Source organism: Mesoplodon bidens (assembly GCF_964165515.1).
Source record: "Mesoplodon bidens genome assembly, chromosome: 8".
In the NCBI taxonomy this organism is placed as follows: domain Eukaryota; kingdom Metazoa; phylum Chordata; class Mammalia; order Artiodactyla; family Ziphiidae; genus Mesoplodon; species Mesoplodon bidens.
The window spans coordinates 77,857,979-77,875,282 of NC_138165.1; the positions used below are offsets into that span (position 1 = coordinate 77,857,979).

General features: G+C 38.7%; 1 protein-coding gene across 3 annotated transcripts in view; it reads right to left on the reverse strand.

The window, feature by feature from the left end:
- Window positions 1–17,205, reverse strand: part of FTCDNL1 (formiminotransferase cyclodeaminase N-terminal like) — an 83,719-nt gene extending 66,514 nt beyond the window's left edge. Inside the window, exon 1 of one of the 3 annotated variants that reach the window (XM_081242654.1) lies at window positions 17,030–17,205. In XM_081242654.1, the coding sequence (XP_081098780.1) occupies window positions 17,030–17,065 (36 nt within the window). In that variant the 5' untranslated portion in view covers window positions 17,066–17,205. The remainder of the gene's footprint in view (window positions 1–17,029) is intronic. The other 2 variants (XM_081242650.1, XM_081242651.1) reach the window with 2 other exon arrangements.
- Window positions 17,206–17,304: the final 99 nt, after the last annotated feature.

The window sequence follows — 17,304 nt, forward strand, 5'->3', positions numbered from 1 at the left end:
AAAGCCATCTATTCTACCTCTTATCCCTGAGGTACTTTGGGTGTGAGAGTAAAAAACAGCTTCCACAAGGGAGGACCGCAAGAGTGGCAAAGACATCAGAGCTGAGGCAGCTTTCAGTTAACTTAAGGACCCATTCAGATGAGGCTGTAGGGCAGTTTGCTGATCACCGAGTAAGACATTCTGGGGGCATTTTTGGAGATCACAGCGAAAGGATTTAGGAGTTAAGGAAGGGGTAAGCAGGACATCATTCACCTCATACACTGTGTACTATGTGCATACAATGCAATGTGAAGAGTACTCTGAGTTTTACAACATGAGGGCCCTGGAGGTAGTAATTAGAGCATTATGAGGATGGACATTTGGGAGAAAGTTGGCCCAAATAGAGGTAAACAGATAAACAGAGATGTGAGACATACTAGAACTATTTCTTAAAGTTCCTTAAAGGAAGGTGGGACTTTGATTCTAACTTTAAGTAAGGTATCAATATCTTAGTTTGATAATGCAGCTTTGGGTCAAATGTTCACAATGGCTTTCCCAAGGAATATTATTGGGTTGGCCAAAAGGTTCGTTTGGTTTTTTCCATAAGATGGCCCTAGTAGCACTTAGTTGTCTTTAACTTCATTCAAAACAATTTTGTTAGTATCGTGACAGCTGTCATATCAGAGTGCATTTAAAAAAAGACTCATCAAGGGGCTTCCCTGGTGGCGCAGTGGCTGGGAGTCCGCCTGCCGATGCAGGGAACACGGGTTCGTGCCCCGGTCTGGGAAGATCCCACATGACGCGGAGCGGCTGGGCCCGTGAGCCATGGCCGCTGAGCCTGCGCGTCCGGAGCCTGTGCTCCGCAACGGGAGAGGCCACAACAGTGAGAGGCCCACATACCGAAAAAAAAAAAAAAAAAAAAAAAAGACTCATCAAAACTGGTGAATTTTTGTGTAGCCATTTTAATATTGAAGACGGAAGAAAAAAAGCAACATTTTCGGCATATTATGCTTTATTATTTCAAGAAAGGTAAAAACACAACTGAAACGCAGAAGAAGATTTGTACAGTGTATGGAGAAGGTGCTGTGACTGATAGAACATGTTAAAAGTGGTTTGTGAAGTTTCATGCTGGAGATTTCTCACTGGACAATACTCCATGGTCGGGTAGACTAGTTGACGTTGACAGCGATGAAATAGAGACATTAATTGAGAACAATCAACGTTATACCACCCGGGAGATAGTCGACATACCCAAAACATCCAAATCAAGCATTGAAAATCATTTGCACCAGCTTGGTTATGTTCATCACTTTGATGTTTGGGTTCCACATAAGCAAAAAAACCTTGACCATATTTCTGCATGCGATTCTCTACTGAAACGTAATGAAAACATTTCGTTTTTTAAACAAATTGTGACAGGCAATGAAAAGTGGATACGGGACAATAATGTGGGGTGGAAGAGATCACTGGGCAAGGGAAATGAACCACCACCAACCACACCAAAGGCCAGTCTTCATCCAAAGAAGGTGGAATTGGAAGGGAGTCCTCTATTATGAGCTCCTTCCGGAAAGCCAAATGATTAATTTCAACAAGTACTGCTCCCAATTACACCAAGTGAAATCAGCACTCGACCAAAAGCATCAAGAATTGGTCAACAGAAAATGCATAATCTTCCATCAGGATAATGCAAGACCACATGTTTTTTGATGACCAGGCAAAAACTGTTATAGCTTGGCTGGGAAGTTCTGATTCACCTGCCATATTCACCAGACATTGCACCTTCAGATATCCATTTATTTCAGGATTTACAAAATTCTCTTAATAGAAAAAATTTCAATTCCCTGGAAGACTGTAAAAGGCATCTGGGACAGCTCTTTGCTCAAAAAGATAAAAAGTTTTGGGAAGATGGAATTATGAAGTTGCCTGCAAAATGGCAGAAGGTACTGGAACAAAAGGGTGAATATGGTGTTCAATAAAGTCCTTGGTGAAAATGAAAAACGTGTCCTTTATTTTTACTTAAAAACCAAAGGCACTTTTTGGCCAACTCAATAAATCCTGAGACTCTTACTTTCGAAATATTTCTCTAGTTAATTCTCTCTTTCCTCTCCCCCTCGTCACTGCCTCAGTTGAGGATCTCTTTTTCTTTTCTCTGGACTTTTGTAGAAACCAATATCATTACTAGCCTTGCCCACAACTTCTGAGTCCTTTATTATCCCACTATGTCAGTTTACAGGGCACTTTCTATCCAGGCCATGCTTTCTCACCCCTGTGTGCCTTTGTACTTGCTTTCTTCTTCTGCATTGTCCTTTCTCTCCTCATTTATCAGCTAACTACAAATCTTATTCATATTTCAAGACCCATTTTGAGTACCATTCTTTAATGCCTTTCCTGACCATCCCCACTTTGATCTCTCAAACTTACTATTTCTCATTTGTGACTCTGCTTCTTTGTAGAACTGATTTATATTTGTCCCCTAAGTTATGCTATAAATTCCTTGGACCAAGACTTATAAATGTTTCTATTAATAGTGCTTCATATGTAGTAAGTTCCCACTAAGAGTTAGTTGAATGGATGATGAAATGCATCAAATAGTCCATCCATCTGATGTATTTTTCACCAAAGGGTATCTCAATATTTTTCCTTTTCCCTGTCTCATAAACCTCAAAGGCAAATGGTCCCCCCAATTCCCTCTCATGTTCAGTCACAAAGCCCTTACTCTCAGCTCTTTTATGCATCTAAGGGACTTTATCAGTTCCTTCATTTCATTATTTATCTCCTTACTCTCTCCTTTTCAACCAGATTTTTCTCTCTTCCACCAAGTATATCCAGATTTTAATTATTCATCCACAATATTACCACCTTGACTCTGCTACTCCTTTGTAGATACTTTGTTGTTTCTGCCAGACCTTCCCACCAATGTGAGTTCCAAAAGTCTCTCTTAATTTTTCTACTTGTCCACCAGGTAAACTGTCAGACTGCACATATACAGGCACGCACAAAAACAAAAATAAGAAATAAAACCCTAGCTCATACAACTCAATAACAAAAAAACAAACAACCCAATAAAAAAAAATGGTCAGAAGACCTAAACAGACATTTCTCAAAGAAAACATACAGATGGCCAATAGGCATATGAAAAGATGTTCAACATTGCTAATTATTAGAGAAATATAAATCAAAACTGCACTGAGGTATCACCTCACACCAGTCAGAATGGCCATCAACAAAAAGTATACAACTAATAAATGCTGGAGAGGGTGTGGAGAAAAGGGAACCCTTCTACACTAGTGGTAGGACTGTAAATTGGTGCAGCCACTAAGAAAAACAGTATGGAGGTTCCTTAAAAAACTAAAAATAGAGTTGCCATATGATTCAGCAATTCCAATCCTGGGCATATATTCAGAGAAAACTATAATTTGAAAAGATACATGCATCCCAATGTTCATAGCAGCACTATTTACAATAGCCAAGACATGGAAGCAATCTAAATGTCCATCGACAGATTAATGGATAAAGAAGACGTGGTATATATATATATATATATATATATATATATATATATATATATATACAATGGAATATTATTCAGCCATGAAAAAGAATGAAATTATGCCATTTGCAGCAACATGGATAGACTTAGAGATTATCATACTAAGTGAAGTGAGTCGGAGAGAGAAAGACAAATATCATATGATATCTATTACATGTGTAATCTAAAACAATGATACAAATGAACTTATTTACAAAACAGAAATAGACTCACAGACATAGAAAACAAACTTATTGTTACCAAAGGGGATGAGGGGGGGAGATAAGTTAGGAGTTTGGGATTAACATATACACACTACTATATATAAAACAGATAAACAACAAGGACCTACTGTACAGCACAGGGAACTATATTCAATATCTTGTAATAAACTATAATGGAGGGCTTCCCTGGTGGCGCAGTGGTTGAGAGTCCGCCTGCCGATGTAGGGGACACAAGTTCGTGCCCCGGTCCGGGAAGATCCCACATGCCACACAGCGGCTGGGCCCGGGAGCCATGGCCGCTGAGCCGACGTGTCCGGAGCCTGTGCTCCACAATGGGAGAGGCCACAACAGTGAGAGGCCCTCCTACCACACACACACACAAAAAAAAACTATAATGGAAACGAATCTGAAAAAGAATATACATATATATATATATATAAATAAAGCTGAATCACTTTGCTGTACACCAGAAGTTAACACAACATTGTAAATCAACTTATACGTCAATAAATAAATAAATAAAATGCTTAGGGAAAAAAGGAAATATTTTCCTAATATTCTATAATTTGCTGCACAAAGGCCAAGCCAAATTTTAGAAATTACTACTTGTTTTGGCCCACATAACATTTTAGATAAAGGTCACCTTTGTTCTCAGCCTGTGACTTGTAGGCAGTGTCTTTGTTCCTCTAGTCATATACATAAAGTCCAGAAGGATAGAGATAATTCATAATTTTTGAATGATAGACAATTGAGAACTTGATGAAGGTATATGTACCCTCGCCCCAGAAAAATGCACATCGTCATTTTTTTTGCTTAGTTTCAGAGGTTCACAGGTCCTCTGAACCCCAACCATGGACCCAGTTTTTAAATCCCAGCTTGAAATAGCAGTTATTACAGATGGTTTAAAGGTTTCCTTCTCATTCACCTTTATTTTATAATTTTTGTAAAATGACAGTGGATTGTGTAAAATATGTTTTCTATAAAATCAACGCATGCTATATGATACTTAAAAGGTCTTGCAAAATAAATTCATTTTGTGATAAACTTGTCGAAGACTGACAGACTTTGAATTAAAAATGGTTGTCATATAAGGCACTCAGTCAGTTTCCTCATCTGTAAAATGGAGTAATTAATATTAATTAGTCATCATGTTGTATAGATTAATACTTGCAAAATTCTAATAATCGTGATTTATCTATGCTCCCTCTGAGTAGTCTCTGTTATTTAGGTTGTAGCTTTCTTCCCTCTTGATTGAAGCAGATATAATGCCACAGCTGTTTCTTCAGCTATTCTATTTTCCGTGAAGGAACACCTGTTTAGAATGTACCTAAGGAGTTATTTCTTTGTTTTTTGATAATTAAAGCACTGCTATGGTGATGGCTGACATCTGGATTCACTTTTAAAGACTTCACTGTGTTTTTCTGGCCCCTGGGAGATTCATGAACTATAATGCATTAGATGGAAATGTGTTGATGGGCTTCATTTTGCAACAGCAATTTTACTCTTGCTTTGTTACTTCCCCACTGCAATGAGTGAGAGCTGCCACTGTTACTGCTGCTAAGAGATTAAGGGAACTGAGTTGAGCTCCAGAAATTTAATATGCCATATAATGCCTGATTTATTTTGATTCTGGCTTTGACTTGAATTGATAAACTCACTTGGGACTGCTTTGCAGAATCAATATCCAGGGATTAAATTTTCTTTATAAACTGGTTCTGAAATAATTTCTTTGGGGGGACATGAAAGTCTAAGTTCTCTTAATTATTTCCAAGAGCTATAGAGAAAAAACTTTCACAAAAGTATTCTAATATTATACATAATTTCCTCAAAAGCTATATTCTTCAATCTCCACTCAGTTATAGCTCACTAAACTTTTCTAGGATTCACTTTATAGAATTATGTACTTTTGTTTAAGGTGATTATAAACTATATACATTACTGCCTCTACCTTGACATTCTTCTTAGCCTGCTACTCAAAGCTAACAATACCAATGATGAAATGTGTATCAGTCATGGCTCACAGTTGCAAGTAACATAAGCTAATTCTGACTGAATGAGCAGAAAGAAGTTTAAAAGGAAGTGGGAGATCTCAGAAAACTGTTGGGAGGCTGGAGGAACAGGGATGGAACTAAACTTCCAGGAATAATGCTTACAATTACCCGTAGAACTGCCCCAATGAGGAAGTCAGAGTCTTACTTCTGCCCCAACAGACACTAAAAGCAAGTGCTGCCACTCCCACTCCCACCAAGGCCACTTCTACCCTACGAATTTAACGTTGCAAGCACTGCACCCCCAGATGTCAGATGCCTTTATCAGCAAATTGGTTTCCAATCAGAATCTTTGCTTCCTCAAAGCTACTAACTTCCAGATCAAAGTCTGTGCAGGTGTGCTGAATGTTGAAGGTTAGGTCACGTGTCTGTGCCCTCGCTATGAGAGTCTGGAAATTTCGTTTTCAGAGCTTACCTTGGGGAAATAGCCCTTACATTAAGATCAGAAATTCCCTAAACATAGCAAATATATTCAAAACGTCCTGGGCAGCCAGAAAATATGAAAATGTTTACTACAGGAGAGAACTAGTATTTGTTGAGAATATATGCTAAGGGCCAGGTACTTTAAATACATTATTTAATCCACAACAAAATCGATATTTTAATCTTAGTTTTTTAATTGAAGTATAGTTGATTTACAATGCTGTGCCAATCTCTGTTGTGCAGCAAAGTGACTCAGTTATACACATACAGACATTCTTTTTTATATTCCCTTCCATTATGGTTTATCCCAGGATATTCAATATAGTTCCCTGTGCTATACCTGAGGACCTTGTTGTTTATCCATTCTAAATGTAAATAGTTTGCATCTACCAACCCCAAACTCCCAGTCCTTCCTTTCCCCACCCCTCCCCCCTCAAGTCTGTTCTCTATGTCTATGAGTCTGTTTCTGTTTTGTAGACAGGTTCATTTGTGCCATATTTTAGAGTCCACATATAAGTGTTATCATATGATATTTACCTTTCTGTGTCTGACTTCACTTAGTATGATATAACCCTATTTTAACGATGGGAAAACTGAGGCTCAGAGAACTTGTTACTAGCCCAGATCATTTTGTTGGTAAAATGGAGAATATAGATTCATGTCCAGGCTTCTTTCCTTCAGAATTCTCTCCTGTCTCACAATGTATCTCTGATTTTCATTTCCCAACCTCTAATTCATACATAAGCAGCAGTGTACTAAGTGGGGCAGAGGGGAAAGAGAAAACATCAGCTCCAGGAGCAGGCAATATGGGATGCATTAGCTGCAAGAAAATTTAAAGACAATAATAAAACAGACTAAAAATAGGTCTATTTTTTATTATCTTTATCATTATGTGACAGCAATTTTAAAGAATGTCAGCAATAAAATATTCCTTCTTGCTGAGGTGGACTGTTCCCCACTCCTTGGTACATCAGTATATGTAAGAAGTCCTCAACTGAATTTTCAAGTTTTTTAAAGAGAAGGATGTTTAGACCTTGTCATTGAAGTGCCATAAACAGTTTTACGTTCCTAGAATAGACCATAAAAGGGACATTTAACACATGACATGTCTAAGTACCTATCTTTTAACATTATTTCTAAGAAAGTAAGTTCTAATTTTCCATTTAGGAGTATATCTCTCCCAAGTTTGGCAGTGTGAGTGGGGGCTCTTTTATCTTCTAGTAGCATCAGAGGCTCTGATAATAAGGCAAAACCTCCTTGGAGAGTTCCTTTGGCAGTAGACGTTCTCTTGGCAAGGGGGCTGTTGGTGATGAGGAGGGAGATGGATCCTAGTAATTTATACAGTAGACTAGGAAGGAGTATCTCTTTAAATTAGCAGGACAAAGATACTGTCTAGATGAATCCCCAGGTGTAGAGAACTTGAGATCTGAAAGAATTACTGTACCCCATCACCAAGTCTTAGAAATTCTATCTCCTAAACATCTCTCAAATAAGTTCTCTTTTCTCCTTGGCCTACTCAGATCCTAATACTATACAACCTGGACTACTGTAACATTCTGCTAGCTGGTCTTCCTTCTGGTCATTAGTCTCAGCCAATTCCAATTTATTATCCACATAACTGTCAGCATGATCCATCTAAGCATGAGTGAGATCATGACATCACCTTGCTTGAAACCTTATAATGACTTTCATGTCCTTCAGGAGAAGAATGCTAACTCTTTTGCAAGACTCAGAAATTTCTTTAAGACATAGCCCTTCTCAGCTTCTTTGGCTTCATCCTTTGCCATTCTTTAACACTATGGTATAGCTAATCTGAACTACTTGCACTCCAAATGTGTTCTGATCTCTTAGGTCATTCTGCTATGGCATATGTTGTTAATTCAGGAGCCTAACTCTTATTTGTTGTCCTCTGATAAGTATTCTCTCCTTCCCAAACTCAAACTGTATTAAGTACTCCAAACTCTATACTCTGTCCCACAGTATCAGAGGTTTACTTTCATATTAAGACTTAAATTACAGAAAAGTAACTGCATTCTGGTCTGGCTTCTACTATTCTATAACCTTTTTTTAAGGCAGTGGCTATGTCTTTGATCTTTGCCACTCCAGCATTTAGTGCAGTTTCTGGTAGATATTATACAGTCAGTAAATTGTTTTTAATGAATGCCAGGTTCTACATAGTATACAAGCTGTTGAGGAGGTGACAGTCTAGTAGTTAAATTCACATAACTAAAACACAAGACATAAGATGTGTCACAGGTGAGGTTTAAATGAAATGCTTTGGTTATTTTAAGGAGAAAGCTCTCAATTCCAGTTTTAGGGTGAAGTTGGGGTACAAAATGGGGAAGGGTCAAGGGAGAAGAGGCATTTGAGATGAACTTTGACAGAAGGAATTTTAATACTTGGAGATGCAGCAAGTATAGGAATAGGTTAGGTGATATACTGATACAGTAAAGCGAGGGTGTAATACAAAATCATAGAGTAGTCCCACTGAGCAAGTAAGAGAGTACAGGAAAAAAAGCTGGAGGAGTAGTTTAGGATTTAAATGCTGGCTAAGTACTCAGTATTTAATTTAGAAAGCAACTATACTATAATTAAAGGCAGTAAACAGCAGAAGAGAGACTATTAGAGCAACTGTAATAGTCCCAGTAAGGAGTAACCAGGTCATCTTTGACAGGTAATACAGTATAGACAGGCAGACAGACCTGGATCACTTATAAGTGGTATGATTTTCAACATGTTACTTAAACTCGCAAATCCCAAGTTTCTTCGTTTATTTCAAAAGACTGCTGTGGTTAAATGTATGTAAAGAGATTAGCACAGTGCTTGGCATGTACCAAGTGCTTGAATTAATCAGTGATATTTCAGCAGCAACTGATAAAAATTCAACTCAAATCAGCATGAGCAAATAAGGGAAATTATTAAAGGGCTATTGACAAGCTCAGTGGAACAGAATAAAGAGCCCAGAAATAGAACCACACAAATATAGTCAAATAATCTTTGACAAAGGATCAAAGGCAATACAATGGAGCAAAGATAGTCTTTTCAACAAATGGTGCTGGAACAACTGTACATCATATGCAAAAAAATAAATTTACACACAGATCTTACACCGTACACAAAAATTAACTCAAAATGTATCATAGTCATAAATGTAAAATGCAAAACAATAAAATTCCTAGAAGATAGCATACGAGAAAGGCTAGGTGACCTTGGGTTTGGCAATGACTTTTTAGATACAATACCCAAAGCACAATCCATGAAAGAAAAAAATTGATAAGTTGGACTTCATTAAAATTTAAAACTTCTGCTTTGTGAAAGACACTGTTAAGAGAATAAAAGACAATCTGTAGGCTGGGAGAAAAATCTTTGCAAAATACATATTTGGTAAAGGACTTGTATCCAAAATGTATATAGAACTCTTAAAACTCAGCAATAAGAAAAAAAAAATTTTTTTAAATGGGCCAGGGACTTCCCTGGTGGTCCAGTGGTAAAGAATCCACCTTACAACGCAGGGGATGTGGGTTCAATCCTTAGTGGGGGACCTAAGATCCCACATGCCGTGGGGCAACTAAGCCCATGTGCCACAACTACTGAGCTCGTGCCCCTCAACTAGAGAGAAGCCTGCGCGCCACGACGAAAGATCTGCATGCCGTAACTAAGACCCAACAAAGCCAAAAAAAAAATAAACTAAATAAATAAGAATGGGCCAAATATCTAAGCAGACACCTCACCAAAAAAGATATACAGATAGCAAGTAAGTATATGGAGAGACACTCAACATCATATGTCATCAGAGAATTATAAAATGAAACAATGAGATACCACTACACATCTATTAGAATGGCTGAAAGCCAAAACACTGACAATAGCAAATGCTGGTGAGAATGTAGAGCAAAAGGAATTCTCACTCACTGCTAGTGGGAATGCAAAAATGGTACAGCCACTTTGGAAGACAGTTGGCAGTTTCTTGAAAAACTAAACATACTCTTAACAGATGATCCATCAACCCTACACTCCTTGGTATTTACCCAAATGACTTGAAAACTTATGTCCATAAAAAAACCTCCACACAAGTATTTATAGTAGCTTTATTCATAATTGCCAAAACTTGGAAGCAACCAAGATGTCCTTCAGTAGGTGAATGGATAAAGAAACTGTGGTATAACAACACAATGGATTATTCAGCAATAAAAAGAAATGAGCTATTATGCCACAAAAAGACATGGAGGAAGCTTAAATGCTTATTGCTAAGTGAAAGAAGTCAATCTGAAAAGCCTACATGCTATATGATTTCAACTACATGACATTCTTGAAAGGGCAAAACTGTGGAGACAATAAAAAGATCAGAGATTTCCAAGGATTCTAGGGGAGGGAGGAAAGGAGGGATAAAATAGCTGGAGCACAGGAGATATTTAGAGTAGTGAAACTATTCAGTTTGGTACCTTAATGGTGGATACATGGCATTATGTATTTGACAAAAATCCATAAAATGTAAAAGACAAAAATTGAACCCTAATATAAACTATAGATGTAAGTAATCAACATTATTGGCTCATCAATTGTAACAAATGTACCACAGTAATGGAAGATGTTAGTAATAGGGAAACTAGGGTTGGGGGGAGGAGGAATAGAGGAACTCTCTGCACTATCTTCCCCTCAGTTTTTTTGTAAACGTAAAACTTCTCTAAAAATAAGTTATAAATTTAAAAATTCACTAAGCAGTACATATAAAATTCATGCACTTTAATAAAATATGAAAAAGTTGTTCTTAAAAAAAAAAAAAAAAAAGGCTAGTGAGGTAACTCCCAGAAACAAAGGCAGCCCAGGGCCTCAGGGACTAAAACTAGGATTTGATTCTCTTTGTTTTCTTTTGTTTTCATTCTCTGGTAAGTAAGAAGTCTTTCTTCACATATCAGGAATAATGACATTCCCTTTCCCTTGCAAAAAAAAAGGCCTAGATTGATATCTGAGCCTGGTGGCAGTGTGGGGAATCCGGGATACTAAGTCAATTAGGAAATTATATTGAAGCCTTGAAAAATGGTGACCTATGTTATGTGATAGCAAACAACTGGCAAAACTGTTGCCTGCAGTAAGATGAAAAATGAGCCTAATGAAATTTTTAAAAATTGAACTTATATCCAAATGACTATAGATTCATGTGCAGTTATAGAAATAATACAGAGACATCCCATGTACCAATTGCTCAGGTTTGCCTAAAGGTAACGTCTTGTACATCTATAGTAATTTTCTTTGCTCTGAAGTCAGTTTTACCTGATACCCTTTACTGTTTTATTTTGTTTAATGTTTGCATATTATTTTTTTTCTGCCCTTTTAGTTTTTACTTGATACATCATTATATTTGAAGTTAGTTGCTTATAGACAACATAGAGTTGGGATGTGCTTTTTAATCACTTCTGCCAATCTCTGCCTTTTAATTAGTATACTCAGACCAATTACATTTAATAGAATTATTTATATGTTTAGGTTTAAGTCTGCCTTTTTTTTTTTTTTTTTTGCGGTACGCGGGCCTCTCACTGCTGTGGCCTCTCCCGCTGCGGAGCACAGGCTCCGGACGCGCAGGCCCAGCGGCCATGGCTCACGGGCCCAGACACTCCGCGGCATGCGGGATCATCCTAGACCGGGGCACGAACCCGTGTTCCCTGCATCGGCAGGCGGACCCTCAACCACTGCGCCACCAGGGAAGCCCTTGACTGCCATTTTAAATTTTGGTTTGTTTGTTCTGTTCCCCAGCACCACCTCTCCCCCAAGCTGCCTCCTTTTTCCTGCCTTCCTATAGGTTATTTGAGCATTTTGAGAATTCCATTCTGATTTATCTATAGTGTTTTTTAAGTGTACCTCTTTGTATAGATTCTTTTTTTTTTTTCTTGCGGTACGCGGGCCTCTCACTGTTGTGGCCTCTCCCGTTGTGGAGCACAGGCTCTGGATGCGCAGGCCCAGCGGCCATGGCTCACGGGCCTAGCCGCTCTGCGGCACATGGGATCCTCCTGGACCGGGACACGAACCCGTGTCACCTGCATCGGCAGGCGGACTCTCAACCACTGTGCCACCAGGGAAGCCCTGTATAGATTCTTAATCAGTTGGATCTAAGTATTATTTTATATATCCATCACTTATCACAGTTTACTGGTGTCATCATTTTACCAGTTTGGGTATAGATACCATACCTCTTTGCCCTTCCCCTTTATAGTATAATTGTCTTAAATATTTCCTCTATACATTTATATATGTATGTAGAAGAAAAATTATAGCATCAGACAGTGTTGTAATTTTTTGCTTCAACTGTCAAACATAATTTAAAAGAAACTCAAGAGGAAAAGCAAGGCCTGCTGTATTTACCCATATTTTTGCTCACCATGTTCTTTCTTTCTTCCTGATATTCCAAGGTTCTATCTTTTATTGTTTCCTTCCTGTTTAGAGAATTTCGTTCAGTTATTCTTTTAGGATAAGTCTGCTGGTTAAAAATACTCTTAGTTTTCTTTCTTCTGAAAATGTCTTCATTTCCCCTACACTTCTGAAGGATATTTTCACTAGGTATAGGATTCTGGATTGACAGTTCCTTTTTTGTCGGCACTTAAAAAATACTGTGTTACTTCCTCCTGGGCTCCATGTTTCTGATGAGAAATTTGCTGTCATTTGGATTATTTTCCCCCTATAGGAAAGGTGTCAGTTTTCTCTGGATGCTTCCAAGGTTTTTTCTTTGTCTTTAGTTTAACTATGATGGGTATTGGCATAGATTATTTTAGATTTATCCTGTTTGGGATTCACTCAGAATCTTAAATCCATAGGTTATGTCTCTTGCTAAATCTGAGTACTTTCCAGCCATTATTTAATACTTTTTCAATCTTACTCTTTTTCTCCTCCAAAAGTCTAACGACATGAACGTTAGGTGTTCTGTGATGGTCTCACAAGCTCCTAGCATTCTGGGTTTTTTTTTTTCCAGTCTGTTTTCTGTTGTTCAGACTGGGTAACTTCTATTACTCTATCTTCAGATTCACTTATTCTTTCCTCTCTTCCCTACATTCTCCTTTTGAGTCCATCCATTATGTCTTTCTTTTTTTAATATCTTCTATTTTATTGTTGAAACTTTCAATTTCTTTCTTGAGGCTATTTGTTTCAAGTGTGTTTGTAATTGCTTGTTGCAACATGTTTTTTATTGCTGCTTTAAAATCTTCGTCAGATTATTCTAACATCTCTGACATCTAACTTTTGGTATATGTTGGTTGTCATTTTTCAATCAGTTTGAGACTTACCTCATTCTTGTTAAAATAAGTGGTTTTCAAATGAAAACTGGAATTTTTTATATTATGTTTTATGATTCTATATCTTATTTAAAACTTTGGTTCTAACTCACTTTCTCTGATACCACTCCAGCTGAGAAGGGTTGTTACCTTATTACGACTAGGTGGAGGTAGAAGTCCAGATTCCCCACTTGGCCTGTTTTGACACTGGATGGGAGGGAACAGTTCCTCATTACTACTGGATGTAAGTGTTCTGGCTCCCCTCATGGTCTATAATGACACTGTGGTAGAGGAGATCTCATTATTGCTGGGCGATGGTGAAAGTCCTGACTCTCCAGTCCAGTGTAGTATCCACTGCACTGTGGGGGGGTGCAGGGGGGGAATGGAAATAAAAGACCAGGCTCTCTACTTGGCCTTCTCTGACACTATCCTGGCAGGGTTGTTGGGGTACCTCATTATAATAAGTTGAGGTTCCTCACTCAGCCTTTGCTTGTTGGGTGTAGCCAAAGTCTTTTTCTGTGATATTTGGCTGGGATAGAGAATTTGTTTTCTGAAAGTTTTCTATCTTGCAAGGCTTCCCCTTTCTTGGTGCTGTGTCTAGGAAAGGCTTTTCTTGAGACTTCAAGACACACATCTGTCTGTGTCCACTGGTGTTTCTGAATTCTTTAGCATCACTTCTGCAGTATGTGAAGCAAAAATAAAACCTAGGGTAGGGCTTCCCTGGTGGCGCAGTGGTTGAGAGTCCGCCTGCCGATGCAGGGGACACGGGTCCATGCCCCGGTCCAGGAGGATCCCACATGCCGCGGAGCAGCTGGGCCCGTGAGCCATGGCCGCTGAGCCTGCGCATCCAGAGCCTGTGCTCTGCAACAGGGGAGGCCACAACAGTGAGAGGCCCACGTACCGCAAAAAAAAAAACAAAAAAAAAACCTAGGGTATTCACCACCTTGATATTCCTTGAGTCCCAAGGTCCCTAGCCTGTCTGATTTCTTTTTTCCACCATTCAGAGTAATCTTATGTGTTTTATAAATAATAACTTAGCCAAATCTCCTTGATATCTTATTTTATTCCCCTTGTGCTTGATCTCTGAATTCTAATGATCTGGAGTGGAGCCTGGGTGTGGTTGCTTTAAAATATGTCCACAAGAGTTTTGGCAGTCCTCCCTTCAAGGAGCCTAATCTCCGTTTCATTAGTTGTTTTTTCCGGTTTGTTTCCTTGTTCTTTTGTTTGGAACAAATTCCTCTGTCTTCTCATTTTGCTTAACTTTCTCTGTCTCTGTGAAATTAGGTGAAACAGTAACCTATCCCAGTTTTGAAGGGATGTCCTTGTTTGGAAACATCCCTATTCAGTCTATGTGTGCCCAGTGGCTTTGGTGGGAGAGCTGGATCTGAAGTGAGCACTGGTCAAGTCTTCCGCTAGGGTGTGCTGGTAGCTATCGCCTTTTTTGAGGGGCTGGAGATGGAGGGGCTAGAACCAGAGCCACGTGTAAGCTGGGCTTCTCCTGTGTTCAGTGGGTGTCACCACCCTCTCAGGGGCAGGATTAGGTCCCAAAGTGTGGGAGCAGAAGCCCTGAGGGCCAGGTTCGAGCTGATTCTGTTCCTTCTAAGCATGAGATCTCCCCCCCTCCCAACAACGACACCTTCGCCTCAGAGGGGATCAGCACTGGAGCAAGAGGGGCCAGAGTGAACACCCAGTGCTATTTAGGTCTTTAAATTCTTTCAACAGTGTTTTGTAGCTTTCAGTATACAAGTCTCTTCCTTCATTAAATTTATTCCTAAGTATTTTATTCCTTTTGATGCTATTGTAAATGGAATTGTTTTTTAAATTTCATCTTAGATTATTCATTGCTAGTGTACAGCAACACAGTTAAGTGTTGTATATTGATCTTGTGTCCTGCAACCTTGCTGAACTTTATTATTTCTAATAGTTTTTAGTGGAGATCTCTATCTGTTAGAAAGGAGTAAACTCAAACAACTGGTTACAGTAACTTTGTATGTGTAAGACCTCTAGAGAGGAAGGAAAGCCCAGCTCTTAAGGAGAATAAAGAGAGGAAGTGCTGGGCTGTCTGTGCCCACAGTTGTTAGGAAAGTAGTGATTTACAAAACTGGTCTTCCTGGGAAAAGGAAGAGGGGATGGAGAAAGAAAACAGATACTTCAATAATACCACTGGGACCTATCAGAAGGAATTACAATGTTAATGACTTACCATAAATGACATAATACCTCAACTGATGAATTGAGAGCTATTACTTTTTCTAGAAGCAGCTCCTGTAGGGTTGTGTAAATCCTTGACTGTGGGGGAAAAATGTTGTGCTCACTTCAGTCTGTTTCTTTACTCTGCCCTTTAAATCTTTATTTGTATTTCTCAAAGACTTCAATTACCTTAGAGCTATTGAAATAACTTTTTGTATATTTAATGGTTACTACAATTAATTTTCTTTCCAAAACATGAGAACTCCCCATCCCCATCAATAGTGACAGATTCAGTTAAAATGTCAACCTAAAAACAAGACCACAAAAATCAAAAGCTGAATTTGGAGTACGTGAATATGTTTGGGCTTTTGGATTACATTTCAGTAATCCTCTACTTAACAAGAGACAGTAACAACGTGCATGTGATTCACAAAATAGAATGAAGGCTGGTTGCCAAAATATGGTTAATATATATTCATTATTATATAATTAGCCTCTGCTTCTTTTTAACCATTTATTTTTAGAAAGCAGTAGATATACTTAGAATAATAAGCAATTTTGACTGGTTACACTATTATGATGTCAGATGGAACTCAATAATTTAGAGTAGACTAGCATATTACACCTCCATGAAGTCACTAAGTATATATATATATATATATATATATATATATATATAGGAAAGTTACATTTTATCATTTGCTAATTTGTGCTCTTACTTCGAGGCTATTTATTAATATTTTATACGTGGATTAAAGAAAACAGTATGTGTGCTTAAGCACACACATATATAGACTCAGAACAGTTAACATATGAAGTGCCTAGTTCAATTCCTGGCCTATAGTATGCCTCAATAAGTGTTGGCTGTAATATTTTAAATTCTCACTAATATTCTCTCCCACAAGGTTCTTTACAGTGCCTTGCCTCACAAGCACTTAAATTTAGAATACTGGACCCTCCCCTCCCTTCCCTGTCTTTAGCATACATTTGTCCAAACCTTATTCATACACAACTGGCCACAGATTGTTGTTGGACACCTATGACTTTCCTGCTGTTCAAGTTGGTTTTTGAAAACCTTAAAATAGCAAATCCCGTTGACTGCAAACACCGACAGCAAATGTGTAACAATTAACGCCTTTCCCCCATGTGCCCTGCTCCCTGCTACCAATCAGAGATGCATTAGACTTATCTAAATAAATTCCCAAGAACCTAGAAATCTTTGTGTACCTACAAAGAAACTCGAGAGTATGAGAAGAGGGAGATTCCCTTCATCCAGGGCATGCAGAAAACTTCCCACAGATTTCTGTAACAGGACAGAATTACTCTAATCTTTAGGTTGTATCTCTTTTAAGGCTCGAAGGACTAGAAAAACCTCACCTGAAAGTTGAGCTTACCGAAAGAGGAGTATGGCATACTCAAAACTCTTTACCCCGTACTGGAAGCGACTTTCGGGCAGCACCTGCTGCTGCGCCTGTATCACAACTGCCGCCCTTCTTGCTCGGGGTTCTCGGTTCATACCCGCTTCCTTTGCTCTCTTCAGGCTCTTTCCCAGACTTCCGTTCGAACTTCCCGGCCGCGGCAAAACCCACCAATCACAAGCGTCCTTCCTCGGGCCACGCCCCCTTCTCATAGCCCCACTCCGGGAACCGGAG